Source organism: Zalophus californianus, chromosome 12, assembly GCF_009762305.2.
Source record: "Zalophus californianus isolate mZalCal1 chromosome 12, mZalCal1.pri.v2, whole genome shotgun sequence".
Taxonomy (NCBI): domain Eukaryota; kingdom Metazoa; phylum Chordata; class Mammalia; order Carnivora; family Otariidae; genus Zalophus; species Zalophus californianus.
This window is the reverse complement of record NC_045606.1, coordinates 22,423,460-22,436,552: the sequence shown is the minus strand read 5'-3', so window position 1 is coordinate 22,436,552 and position 13,093 is coordinate 22,423,460. Positions and strand designations below refer to the sequence as shown.

At 36.0% G+C, this 13,093-nt stretch overlaps 2 protein-coding genes across 3 annotated transcripts in view; both read left to right on the top strand.

Moving 5' to 3' along the window:
- LOC118356135 (membrane-associated guanylate kinase, WW and PDZ domain-containing protein 2-like) overlaps window positions 1-3,707 on the top strand; it is a 747,678-nt gene extending 743,971 nt beyond the window's left edge. Inside the window, exon 3 of one of the 2 annotated variants that reach the window (XM_035723242.1) lies at window positions 3,679-3,707. The gene's annotated coding sequence lies outside the window, so the exon portion shown is untranslated. Of the gene's footprint in view, window positions 1-2,763; window positions 2,872-3,678 lie in introns of those variants that run through there. The other variant, XM_035723241.1, reaches the window with a different exon arrangement.
- The window catches only part of MAGI2 (membrane associated guanylate kinase, WW and PDZ domain containing 2), a 555,911-nt gene continuing 546,389 nt past the window's right edge, over window positions 3,572-13,093 (top strand). The window contains exons 1-2 of the mRNA XM_035723209.1: window positions 3,572-3,611; window positions 3,679-3,798. Of these exons, the coding sequence (XP_035579102.1) occupies window positions 3,572-3,611; window positions 3,679-3,798 (160 nt within the window). The remainder of the gene's footprint in view (window positions 3,612-3,678; window positions 3,799-13,093) is intronic.

Below are 13,093 nucleotides of genomic sequence, written 5' to 3'. Positions count from 1 at the left end.
ATTTTCCTGAAATGCTGAGTCAGATTTGTCACCCATGAGGATGGAATAAACTCTTTTTCAGACATGCAAAGTCTCAAAAAATGTAGCTCCTGTGCAACCTTTGATAGAAAGCTTCTGACAGATGTGCTCTGCCAAAGTGAGGAACTAGACCACAAAAAGAGACATGGGACCTGGGAGAGAGCAGTACAACACAGAAGAGGCAAAGTGAATGCCCAGGATGATGGTGAAAGATGATCCCAGGATGGCAGCTGTGTCGTAGGACAACATAGTCTGGATTGGAGCAGGTTAGAAGCTCCAGGAGTGATTTCTTCAATACGATAAGCATGATGAAATATCAGATATGCTTGTATGTTTATCCAACAAGGAGGGAGTTAATTAATTGAATTATCTATTAATATATGGAAAATTGGAAATGGAAACATTAAATCTAGAGTAAATGAAACTTATGCAAGAAAGGAAAATTAGTACACTACAAGATACAGCTGGAAGTAGATTTACCTAGTATTATTATTGTAAACATTAAATAGTAATCTAAACACAAGTTTGTTCTATTGGGAGAATGGGAGGAGGTAAGAAGGAGGAAGTGATGTGTAGAAGTGTGGGCAAAAAAGAGCTAAATCCTCACTTTGCTTTACTAAGAAATCAGGAAATAATAAAGTAAACAAACAAACAGAAACAAGGGACATCATAAATAAATTTTAAATGTATGGAAGTAAAAGAATCAGCTAAAAGAGTTAAAAGTCTTTGCCTCTGGGTAAAGGAAGGGTATGGGGAGTAGTGATGACAGTACGCTTTTATTTAAACACTGAACTCTGTAGAATGGTAGAATCTTCAAAATATCTGTATATTTAACTCTGATTTATAAAAAGAAAAAAACAGCTGAACTGAACTGCAAGAAGGCAGAAGAGAAAGGATTCATCTTAGCAAGATAGATGGATGATTGCAATTAAGGGTGAAGATAATGCAGAAAAGGAAAGTACAAATTAAGAAACTTCAGGGAATTTGACTTCAGATTATCTCTTACTTTACCAAAAAGAAAATGAGCTAATATCTTCTGCTGAAAGTCAAAGCAGTTGAATATTAGAAAATGGTGAGATTGTCACAGAGAGGGAAGATGTATAAAAAGATTGCCAAGCATCAGTAGTATCCAACTGATATTGGATAACCTGAATTTGTAGGGTGCTTTGTTAGTGCATGCTCATGGTTTTCTGTATCAACTGCAGTCTATGAACGAAATATCCAACAGTGAACTTGGGAGCTTATTAAGAGTTGGGAAATGGTGAAGGTGAACCAAAGGAGAGACAAGATTCTAGGTTGTTTCCAGCCCTTTAGAATTTAGAGAGGCAAATGAAGCCATATTTGGGGAACACCAGGGAAATTAGAAGAGATCAAGAGACTGGGGGTTATAATTATAAAGAAGACAAGAATGAAAAAAGAGGATGTGAGATGGATGTCAAAGATGGGAATTGCAGCATTTGGGATTATAGTGTAGAATTTCTTCAAGGCATAATGAGGTAGGTGAGCCCCCAGTCCAAATAAGCAGCCAGCGTCAAGCAGGTCCATGGCAACAGGTGACACTGATGTAGCCATTGGGAGTCTGTATCCCCAAGGCAAGAGCTTGTCACATTATCAGTCACATTATCCTCAGGTGCAATGTAGAGATGGAAAACCTACCCAGTGAACCAGAGTACTGATGGTCCTCCCTAAAAATCACAACCACAAACACATTCACTAGAGTTTGACACAGGCAAGCAACTCCAGTCAAGAAGCAGGCCTGGAAATTGCCTTCAAGCATGTGGTTTTATGCTCACATTGTGGTAAGAATGCATTACCATGCTGCAAGCAGTTAATTAATCAAAGTGTGTAGCTTCTGAAATATGCAGATAAATTAGGAAGGAAAATTTAATCTTTGTTATGTGATTTTTCTTAATGATTAGAGTGTGTTCTAAATAAACAGAAAAACAAATTGATTACCAAAAACTATGTTAATGTGCTTTTAATTCAGAAGGGTTAAGCATATAAAAGTCAGGATATTGAAAGTTAAGGTTCTCATAGAAACATTAATTTGACAAAATTATGCATTACTAGGTGTGGGAGGTTTATATTTTATAGCATAAAAGCAGTAGGAAATATTGCAAAATGTGGCTCAGCTGAACAAAATGAAATAACAAATTTAGGGGAAAGTCATTAAGTGTGATTATGGAAAAAATTGTTTTGCAACCTCCAAAGAAGGGTTATAAAATCTAATTTTAGGAAATAATGCCTTCAAATCTTTTCAAAAAATGTTTTCGATGGAAATTGTTCATTTTTATCAAAAATCAATTTCCCTAACAGATTGTATGTTCTGACATGAGTTTATGCCTTTCATTTGCAGCTCAGATTTGATCCTAATAGACCAAAAGAAGAGCTGACTGGCTATTTTCATGGCCTTGTTCATAAAGATTTCATAGACTGAAAATTAAATGTAAGGGTTTAAAATATTTCTTTAGTATACAGAGAATATGGAGGAAATTTTAAATATGAAGAAGCCTGCCAGTGTACTAATACTTGCTTCTATATTTGACCTCTGTGTATTTCTGTAAACTATTTGCATATTATGGATTATGGAAATTGCAACCTGATCATACAAAATGTTTTATTTAGGTAGCACAGAAAAAAGAAAAGAACTTAAGGCATGTTCAGAGAAGGAAGTGCACCAGAAAACAAACCTACAGCCTTTACCATGTCTCTATTTTCATTCCTGCCTCATGCACTGGACAGCAGGTCTGGAAGCTTGAGTTCTCCAGTACACCTGCACTGAGCCATAGGTGGATGTTTCTGTCACTTTGACTCCAGGAGCTCCATTCATTCTATAGGAAACAGGAGTGGTGGACCCATGAAGCGACTCCTTGGAGCATGTCACTTCCCAATCCAATCAGAACTAAAGGCAAGAAGGAAGGAAGAAAGGAAGGAAGGAGGGGGGGAGGGAGGGGGGGAGGGAGGGAAGGAAGGAAGGAAGGGAGGGAGGGAAGGAGGGAGGAAAGAAGGGAAGCAGGCAGACAGGCAAGCAGGAAGGAAGGAAGGAAACTATTACTAGCATTATAATACTACCTCAATTATCACCAATTCCAACTATTTAATTAATTTTAAGTAATAATAAAGATTTTGTGTTCCTTTAAATCAAATATATTTTTTGGTGCAAATTAACAAATGAAAACCAAAAGTACCCTCACAAAAGAGATCATGAAAATATAAAGATAAATCGACATGCTGCTAACATTTCTATTTTCCATTGTATTTTATGTCATAGCAAGACAATCTACAGAACAATAAAGGTTCATTCATAGAAGTGAGATATGTAAATTCCTGAGCTAGCAGACTCCTGGCCCAGTATTCAAAACGCCCCTTCAAAAAAGGCACAACGGTCTGCATTTTTCACTGGAAAAAATCTATGCAACCACATTCCATGGCAATGAACTCTTTATAAGCTTGTTGAAGAAAAATGCTTTGTATACTTACTTTAATCTTTAACCCCTGTTATTTTCTGTTTCCAAACAAACAGAAGGACAAATGCAAACTGCCAACTCGCAGGATGTACAAACAAGTGTTATTGAATATTCAGAAGTATGGTGGTATTTCTAAAGTTCAACAACAAATCACTTAAGAGTCTTTCTTTGTTTTTAAATTTTCCTTATTCAGGCACCACAAGGCCACATAAGGAGGGTGAGGTCCCTGGAGTAGACTATATTTTCATCACCGTTGAAGATTTTATGGAATTGGAGAAAAGTGGTGCTCTCCTAGAAAGTGGGACTTATGAAGGTAAGCACAGCTCTACTGCTAAATGTATTCCTTGTTGCATCACATTTTTCTCCTTTGATTGAGATGCATTAAGACACCAGATTACCAATATGCTACTGTGTTTGGGTTGAGAGCTTTAAAGAGGTCATTTCAGAAACATATTTGCTTAAAAAAAAAAAAGTTAAGCTACATCTGGATTAACTCTACTCTTCAGATGCCAAGAGATATGTATATATCCCCTGAAGTAGGCTTGGATGGCATCCTGAGGCTAAACTGTGTGTGATCTTCCAAATAAATTATCTTCATCTCTGGAGCATCTCAGGGCTTGAGTTCCAGTCCTGTCATTATCTCTGTGTGGTTTTTCTCAGTTTCTTCACTTCACTGGCCTTCACTTGCCTCCCATGCAAAATGATGAAGTAGGAAGATATGCTCTCTGCATGCTCTCCAAAGCTCTGGTCTAATAGCAAGTCTCCTTGTGTACCCGAGTCAAAAATGAACAGTAAATGACACTGAAAACTTGAATGCGGGAAGTATGTTTCAGTGGAAAGAGCACTGTAACATGAGCCAGAATCTCTCTCAGTTCCAAATCTGGCTTTATTACTTAACCACTGTAAATACTAAATAACCCAGTTAGTGTCTCTGAACCTCAGTAGAATTAGCTGTAAATGGGGAATGGTAGCATTGAAAAATATAAATAACATGTTGATATGATCACATTTCTACCTTTAAGTGACATCTACATGCATATAGTGTAAGTCTAATGAAATTATGTATCTGTGTATGCATAAAGAAACTTTAAAATGATATGACTAAAAAAACGGTAGAGAACACTATTTTTATTCCTATTTCACAGTTATTGTATGTGTGAACTATATTTATATATTTGTTATTAACTTGAAAGATGAATCTAGTTGACTGTACTATAATTAATAGTGAGTGATACTAAAAACAAAACTAATAATATATACATTGCTGCTTAGTGCGTAAAATACCTGAGGTTTACCATCAGCAAATAAGTTGGGTTTGGTATCAGTTTGGCCGTCCACTTCCCCCTTCATTTACTTGTGGATGCCCAGTGGACTATAGTTATTTAAGAACTTAATATTTTAAAGTTGCTAGAAGTATTAAAATCTCTTCTTTTACTTTGCACACTCCTAAGGTAATTTAGGCTGAGACATATGCCTATTTTATGGCTAAGACATTTACTTGCTTATTGCCACATTTACAAGAAATTAGCAAAAATACTCAGGAAAAGAACATGGCTTTACACATGAGTATTGTTTCTTGTTCATACTGTCAAAAATGAATAATAGTGGAAGTTGATTGAAAATATTTTAGGGGCACCTGGGTGGCTCAGTTGTTAAGCGTCTGCCTTCAGCTCAGGTCATGATCCCAGGGTCCTGGGATTGAGCCCCACATCAGGCTCCTGGCTTGGCGGGAAGCCTGCGTCTCCCTCTCCCACCCCTGCTGCTTGTGTTCCTTCTCTCGCTGTGTCTCTCTCTGTCAAATAAATAAATAAAATCTTTAAAAAAATAAAAATAAAAATAAAAATAAATATTTTAAATACAGGAGCACCTGAGTGGCTCATTTTGTTAATGTCCAACTCTTGATCTTAGCTCAGGTCACGATCTCAGGGTCATGAGATCGAGCCCCATGTGGGGCTCCATGCTCAGTGGGGAATCTGCTTGAGATTCTCTCTCTCCCTCTTTCTCCCCCTCTGCTCCCTCTGCTCATGCTCTCTCTCTCTCTCTCTCTAAATCTAAAAAAAGAGAGAGAAAATATTTTAAATACAAAAGCTGTGTTTGTCGTATAACCGGGCTTACACTATATGAAAAATAACTATCTGTATAAATCATAGAAAATACTCATATCAAAGAAGTCAGAGTAAATGAACAATAAATTTTGTACTATATTTTCCAGCAGGCTTTGTGACATTATTTAGTGGTATTCATTAGTTTGCATGTCTGCCAATAATAATGCATTGTATTTAATTACCTTATTAAATATTATATTTATGTCACAAAGAACCAGTGGCTTAACATAAGGAGCATTCCAAGAGTAATATGATTAATAATATGACCTTTTCTTTTTTTTTGTAAAAATAAAGACTGTGTTAACTGTATAGAAAGTGAAAAAATTAAACCAAGTGTCCGTGCTAAATCTCCACTGTTCTCATGATAAACTAGATGCCATGAAATTTAATAACAATATTTAAAAAATATAGTCTTACTTAAATTTTAGGTTCCAGTTAAATTTTGTTGGAACTATCTTGAAACTGTATAAACGTAGCCAAGTTTTGTGAGCCAGGGTGGGTTGTCCTGAATCTTCTTTAGACATCTTTTCAATATTGGGAGTTTAGTTTCCTAAAGTTTGGTGCCAGCTTGTTAATTGCCTCCATGTCCATAGAACTGATCATTGACTAATAAGGCTGATTTATATATATGACTTTGGGCAATCAATACCATTGTTTGCAAATACACATGGTGTACTTGGATGAATAAGATACTCCTTTTTCAGGTCAAATAACCATTTAGGCAGACATCTAGGGAGCATTCTCAAATCTCGGGATCTTTGGATTTTTCTACAGTTACAGCTGAGGAACCAGTAGAATTGACATTCTAATGAAAATCACTATTATTCCTTCAGATTGATCATAAGCTCTATGCTCAGGGTTACCACTTAGTGTGTTACTTGTCAAGGAAACCTGAGGAATGCCTTTTCTGCAGCTGATGCTTTCAGAATATATAGAATAACAATCATGTGCTACTCACCTAGACAAAGAAAGACCTGAGAGCTTTTATATTTGTCAAACTTTCATGATATCAATCTCTCATAAGATTTCTTCAGTAAAGTCCTGGTTTTTCTGTTATATATTCCTCCTTCTGCAGTGTTTGGGCCATTGCTCCATCCTCCTTGCTAGAACATTCACATGCCTTCTCAGTACTCTACAGCCCTCAGCCAGACTAAAAAATTCATCTTTGATAACTACAAGTCCACTAAAGAAAATAAGAAATTGAGTTACTCTCAGTGTTAAGGTTATAGACCTGTTAACTATGTTGGGTCCTTAAGACTGATTCCAACCCACACACCAGAACATCAAGACTGCTGATGCAAATGGAGGTAGGGAGACAGCCCCTGCTTCTTCTTTCTCATAAATACTTAACAACCTAACTTGTGCATTTCTTGTCAGGAACTGGGAACCCATTCATTTTTTTTTTATTAACAAAGATCAAGGAAGTCCTCTATAAAATGTCTAGTTAAGATGCCCATCATTGAGAAAACCAGTCTTATAGTATTCATCCCCACCAATCAGTTTCAGAATAGGAGACACCTACCTGAAAAGTAGTTAAGAGGAAGAATATAGTCTTTTAAGTATTTCTCATATGTATGCATTTTAGTCTCACTGTCAATAATTCTAAGTTTAATCTTGGTGAATATATGTACTGGTACTATATTCTGTAAGATGCCCAAATAATTTGCTGGTCTTGATTTAGTCTTCTTAAAAATTGGGGCAATATTACAATAAGTGAATATATGTAAATAAAATGCAGTTTGTCCTTTGACTAGAAACAAAATGGGCTGTCCTGAATTGCTGATCTGCCTCTTAGAAATTGGCTCAAATTACTTGCTCCAAAAGAGCAATTCTTTTACTTACCTGAGGCTGCAAGGAAGGCCTTAGTGTGCTTGAGTTACTATCTACAGTTATGCCACATGATCCTAGGCAGAGTTTTAGCAGATTCTTAAAGTCTCTTCTCTGCAGCACCAACTCCTCGTTCAGTCTAACACCTCATTTCAGTCTGCTATACAACAGCTGCTGAGTGCCCTTGCCATGCATATGGCCCAATGGACTTGGTTCTGATGGATCTTGGTAAACAGCCTCTTTTTCATGACTTGGATGATCCCATCCTTACCTTTTCATATTGAGTCAAGTTTAAAATTAAGCTAATAGAACAAAGCCCAGTGGTGAGCCTGACATAAAATCAAGTAACAGACGGTATGAACCGTTATGTCAGGACTGAAGGTGTAGGCTTCATATGAAACACAGACCACAGAGCTCTGTTAAATGCAGATAATTCCTTTAGGATTAAGATCACATGCAGGTATGAGTGAGACACGAAGAGGTCTAAATAAGTGAGTTGATCTGGTAATCTAAAGGATAAGTACTCTAAGTGCCTGGAAGGAAGCTTTGTCTTTGGGAACTGTCCAAAGTGCTGAATTACCCATGGCTCTAAATCCGTGAATCCTGCCCGACCTACTTCTTCCATTTGTCTGGAATGTTGCATTCATGGTTTCACTGAGCACTCGCACCAGCTGTTTGCCTCAACCTTTGTTCTGAATGTCATTATTAACTAACCCCATGTCTCCTGAGCTGTGCCTGGAATCTCATTTCATTAACTCATCTACTGAGATCATCCACAGTCATGTTCCGGAGCAGCACTTCTGTCATATCATCCACTACAGTATTTTGCTGTTTTGCTTTTAAATGGAAACAAAGCTATTTTTCTATCTATTGGAGAAGCCACTGATCCTAAACTTCAGTGTTTCCTTTAGATAGACATAAGCTGGGGCACCTGGGTGGCTCAGATGGTTAAGCATCTGCCTTTGGCTCAGATCATGATCCCGGGGTCCTGGGATCAAGCCCCACATTGGGCTCCCTGTTCAGCAGGGAGCCGGTTTCTCCCTCTGCCTCTGCCTCTCTCTCTCTCTCTCTCGCTCCCTCTCTCTCATGAATAAATAAATAAAAATCTTTTTTAAAAAATAAAATAAAATAGATAGACATAAGCTTATTGTAATATTGCCCCAATTTTTAAGAAGACTAAATCAAGACCAGCAAATTATTTGGGCATCTTACAGAATATAGTACCAGTATGGCACTCACCTTCACCTCAATTATGTGATTTCTCCTAATCATGGACCTAACATATATGGACTTGAGTCTACTGCAAACAGCACACCTAACTTCTTAAACAATTTTATTGCAGGGACTGTGAAATTCAATATGTTCTCTTCTGTACATAAAAGTATGGTCCTTCCTGGTGTAGCACATAAAATCCTATAAAAAAATTATTAAGTACAGGGGCATCAGGGTGTCTCAGTCAGTTAAGCATCTGCCTTTGGCTCAGGTCATGATCCCGTGGTCCTGGGATCAAGCCCTGCATCAGGCTCCCTGCTCAGGGGAGAGTCTCTTTCTTCTTCTCCCTCTGCCCCTACCCCCTGCTCATGCTCTTGCTGGCACATTCCCTCTCTCTCAAATGAGCAAATAAAAAAAATCTGTAAAAAAATTATTAAGTACAAATAATTTTCTATGAAAATAACTTAAGCAGATCATGATGAGAGAAAAGATACAACAAATTTTACATAAATCCATTTCATTTTACTAAAATCAGCATCAACTTTTTTAAAAAAATCATAGCCTTGATACATTTATTATTGAAATGTGAATTTCTATTTTCAACCAAGATAGCATTGGGTGATAAAGGGATACTGAAGCCAAAGAAAAATCATTACTGGTACTATAAATAGTGTTGAGAAAAAACGTTCTTTTATCAGTCCAAGTTTCTACCCACTGAAATGTAAATAATATTTCCTGAAGGGCAGATCAGTGCTTAAATTGATGCTAGGATTATTGTCATTCCAGGAGACCAAAATGAGATAAAATGTCATTGTTTTTCCTTTTCCCTTACACTCTATTACAAGAGAAAATGTTTACCATATAAATAATAACCTTTATAACAACAGTAGATTCTTGGAGCTTGCAGTTAAAGGGGTCCAGTTGTTATTATATATCCAGATTGTAACATGTTTTTATTTTGATACTTGCTCCTTTTTCTTTCTTTTGGCAATATTCCTACTGTGGAAGATTCTAAGCCATACATTTGGGTGTTCATTTTAGGAACACTAAACATTTACACATAAAGCTCATTAAATCTTTATTTGACCCGTAGAGGAAAACACATTAGTGAAGTTTTACACCCCTTTGGGATCTTATAATGCCAATTTTTTTTTCTTTTTTTCTGTAAGTGATTTAATCTGTATTCAGAGCTATTGACAGAGAGTGTATGATTTTTGCATGCTGCTTTGCTCTTGTGTAAGGCACTAAAACTAGATGTATTATTGTGCATTAAAATGTGACAAAATATCCTTTTGGTTTGGGACCTTTTATAAACCCAGCTTTTTCCAAAATATGTAATGCAAATGCCTCTTTCTAAGTATTTTTTTCTCCCAAAAGAGACTAGAAGAATCAAACCAAGGAATTAATTAACTAATTTAATACTATCATATAAATTATAACTTAAAGACTAAAGTCAAGGAACATGAAATGACTTGCTTGTTATTACCTAAAGTACAACATTAACCAGTTTACTATTAGCTGTATAAATTTTTGTTCAGTTGTAGTTAAAAGGAACAGGAGCAGCCTTTTTGGAGCATGTCATTAAAATAAATCCAATATTCATGGGCATAGGACTCACTTCTTCAGCTCTCTCACAACCCATAATGATAATAATAATAGGTGAAGCCTAGGTTTCCAAAACTGTGATAATCAGAGTTTAATTAATTTCCTTCAAGCTCATGTCTTTAATTACAATGATTTCTTAACTCCTGTATACATCTCTTATAAATTTTTGTCTGAAACAAATTGAGACTTCACCTGAAAAAAATATAATGCCCCTCCTTTAGTGGGAAGAAAAAAATGCATGACTTTAAAACTTTGACTTGTATTTCTTTCCACTGCTTCAAAAAGCAGAACCTATTTGCCTTTCCTGATTGGATGAATATTTTCAAACCTTCTGAGTTGTTTTACTTTATTTTTTTCCTTTTGAACAGAAATTTAATTTGATGTCAAGAAACAACAAACACAATTGATGCTTACATCATTTACCTGTCAAGTTCAAGTCAGCTCATTAAACATGTACTACACACATAGAATTTAACTAGGTAGGAAAGGTGCATAGAATAGTTCCCATTCACAATAAGCGTACAATCTGTTGAGCAACTATAAGCCATAACATGATGCCAATATAATGCTGGAAGACAATGACAAAGATATACTACAGATCTTGTATGAGCAAACACAGGAATCACTGAACCCAGTCTGAGAAAAGAGAAAGTTAATAAAGGCTTCTTGAAAGTTTTAACAATGTAGTTTATCTTGATGATTAAGTAAGAGGTAGCCAGGACAATTAAAAAGTAGGGACAGGGCACCTGCATGGCTCAGTCAGTTAAGTGTCTGACTCTTGATCTCGGCTCAGGTCTTAATCTCAGGGTGGTGAGTTCAAGCCCTGCATTTCACAGACTAATGACTTGAAAACTATAACTTAACATCCTTCTCTACAAAAGTCAGTTTTATATCTGAATTTCAAATCTGAAAAGTAAAACTTCCTGAGACTTTCTTTCCTTATATCTTCTATACTTCTGCTCTGAAGAACAGAAGAGTCTAGCATATGATTGACCATGAATATTATTTCTCTCAGGATAAAGAGAAATCACCAAAAATGAAAAAAAAATAGCCCCCTCATTTTTATTGCTAATTAAGTATTTTATTTCAAAACGTGGTGACCAATCTCCAGAAAAGTTACAATAGATGTAGATAATTTTATTAATTGTTTTTATAAGCTACAAATTTCATTCATGCACAAAAACTATATCTGAAATTTTAAGGCCTCTATTGATCATCCTGCAAAGCATACATGTATGCACAGTGCTTTCACTAAAAATTATGAAGTAACAGTCCTAAAAATACCCTGCCGCCCTGTGTTTAAGTAAAGCAATCGTGTTGTAGAGGATTCACACCACATGAAAGCTTTTCCTTGTTGAAGGCTTGGAAACTCTGGCAATTAAGGAAAATAGTTCATACACTAGATTAAAATTTAATATGGTGAAGCAGTCTGTCCTTCCTTATGTAATAATCAGCTCTCTTAGATCTGTTATAGGCTGTATTTGTTTGTAACAACCAGATAAAATTGATAAGTGGTCAACGTATCTTGTCTGCATGAGACTGTTTTCATGAAAGCTAATTCTAAAGACCCTACAAATGTGAATTTTAAAGGACCAGTAAAAATACAGATTGATATTAATTATTAGTTATAATGAAATGGAGAGTTTGACTTATAAGCCTATTTATATTAGCTATGCTGGCCTCCCTTCTGTTCTTTGAACAGAACAAACACATTCCTACCCATCTGGGATCTTGAATTTGTCGTTTTATTTTCCAGGGCTCCGTGTCTTCCAAATAACTACATATTCTATTTTCTCACTTTAAGATACTCATTTAAAAGTTGTCAGGACACTTACCTGACAACCGTATCCAAAATTGCACCTGCCAACATTCTCCAACCCCTTCCTCTGATTTGTTTTTCTTCATCGTAGTTACTATATAAATGAGATTATAGTTTGTATCTATTTGTCTATTTGGTTATTGTCAGTATCCAAACCACATGAATGTAAACTTTAAGAGATCAGATAATTTATTTGGATCATTGTTAATTCTTAAGTTTAGAGTGGTCTCTGGCACCTAGGAAGCACTCAGTGAATATGAGTTGAATAATGAATGGATGTCTAGTTTCTTTCCTCAGAGTCAGCAATGGAAACCCCTTAATCCCCATATGGAAATTCAGCCTAGCCTGAGACCCTAGGACACATCCCCTTCCTAATTCAAAATGTTCTAGGTCAATAGTATGGAGCTGCAGCACCAATTTGACCTCAGAATCTTGTACTAGATTAACCTTGTATTATAATTGTAATAATTTTATTCTTGTCTTAATTCTCATGATTAACCTTGTGAGTCCCTGTTCTGAGTTCCTATATGTGTTTGTCTGTCGGTACCCTACAAACTATAACACTGTCTTCAGAATACAGTTCTTAACTGTATTGCTATGGCCATTCCTCATAGTCTGTTTTTTTTCACTATGGTAATTCATGGTTTGTCAAATCACTCAAAATCAAAACCTAGTAGACTTGGTCAACAAAACTATATCTCCCTTTAAACCCCCTCTCCACTCAAGTTCTGTTGATTGTACTTACCTAAATACTTCTTGGTATTACCATTAGGCTCATGGTAATTGCCCTTTTGTATAATTCCTGTCTTGTTCATGTTCTCTTTATTTTTTTCCATAAACATTTCAAAGACTTTCCTGATTTTTCTACCTTTAGTACAGAAAGTCAGTGAACAGTTGGAGAATAGAAGTAATGAGGCCAAACTTTTGGAGAGATAGAAAGATCCTAGGTTGTATTAGAAAATATGCAAGTTCAGAAAGTTATTTTAAAACAAAGGAATTAGTATGTGTGTTCTCTCACTAAAGAAATGTAAAGACATTTT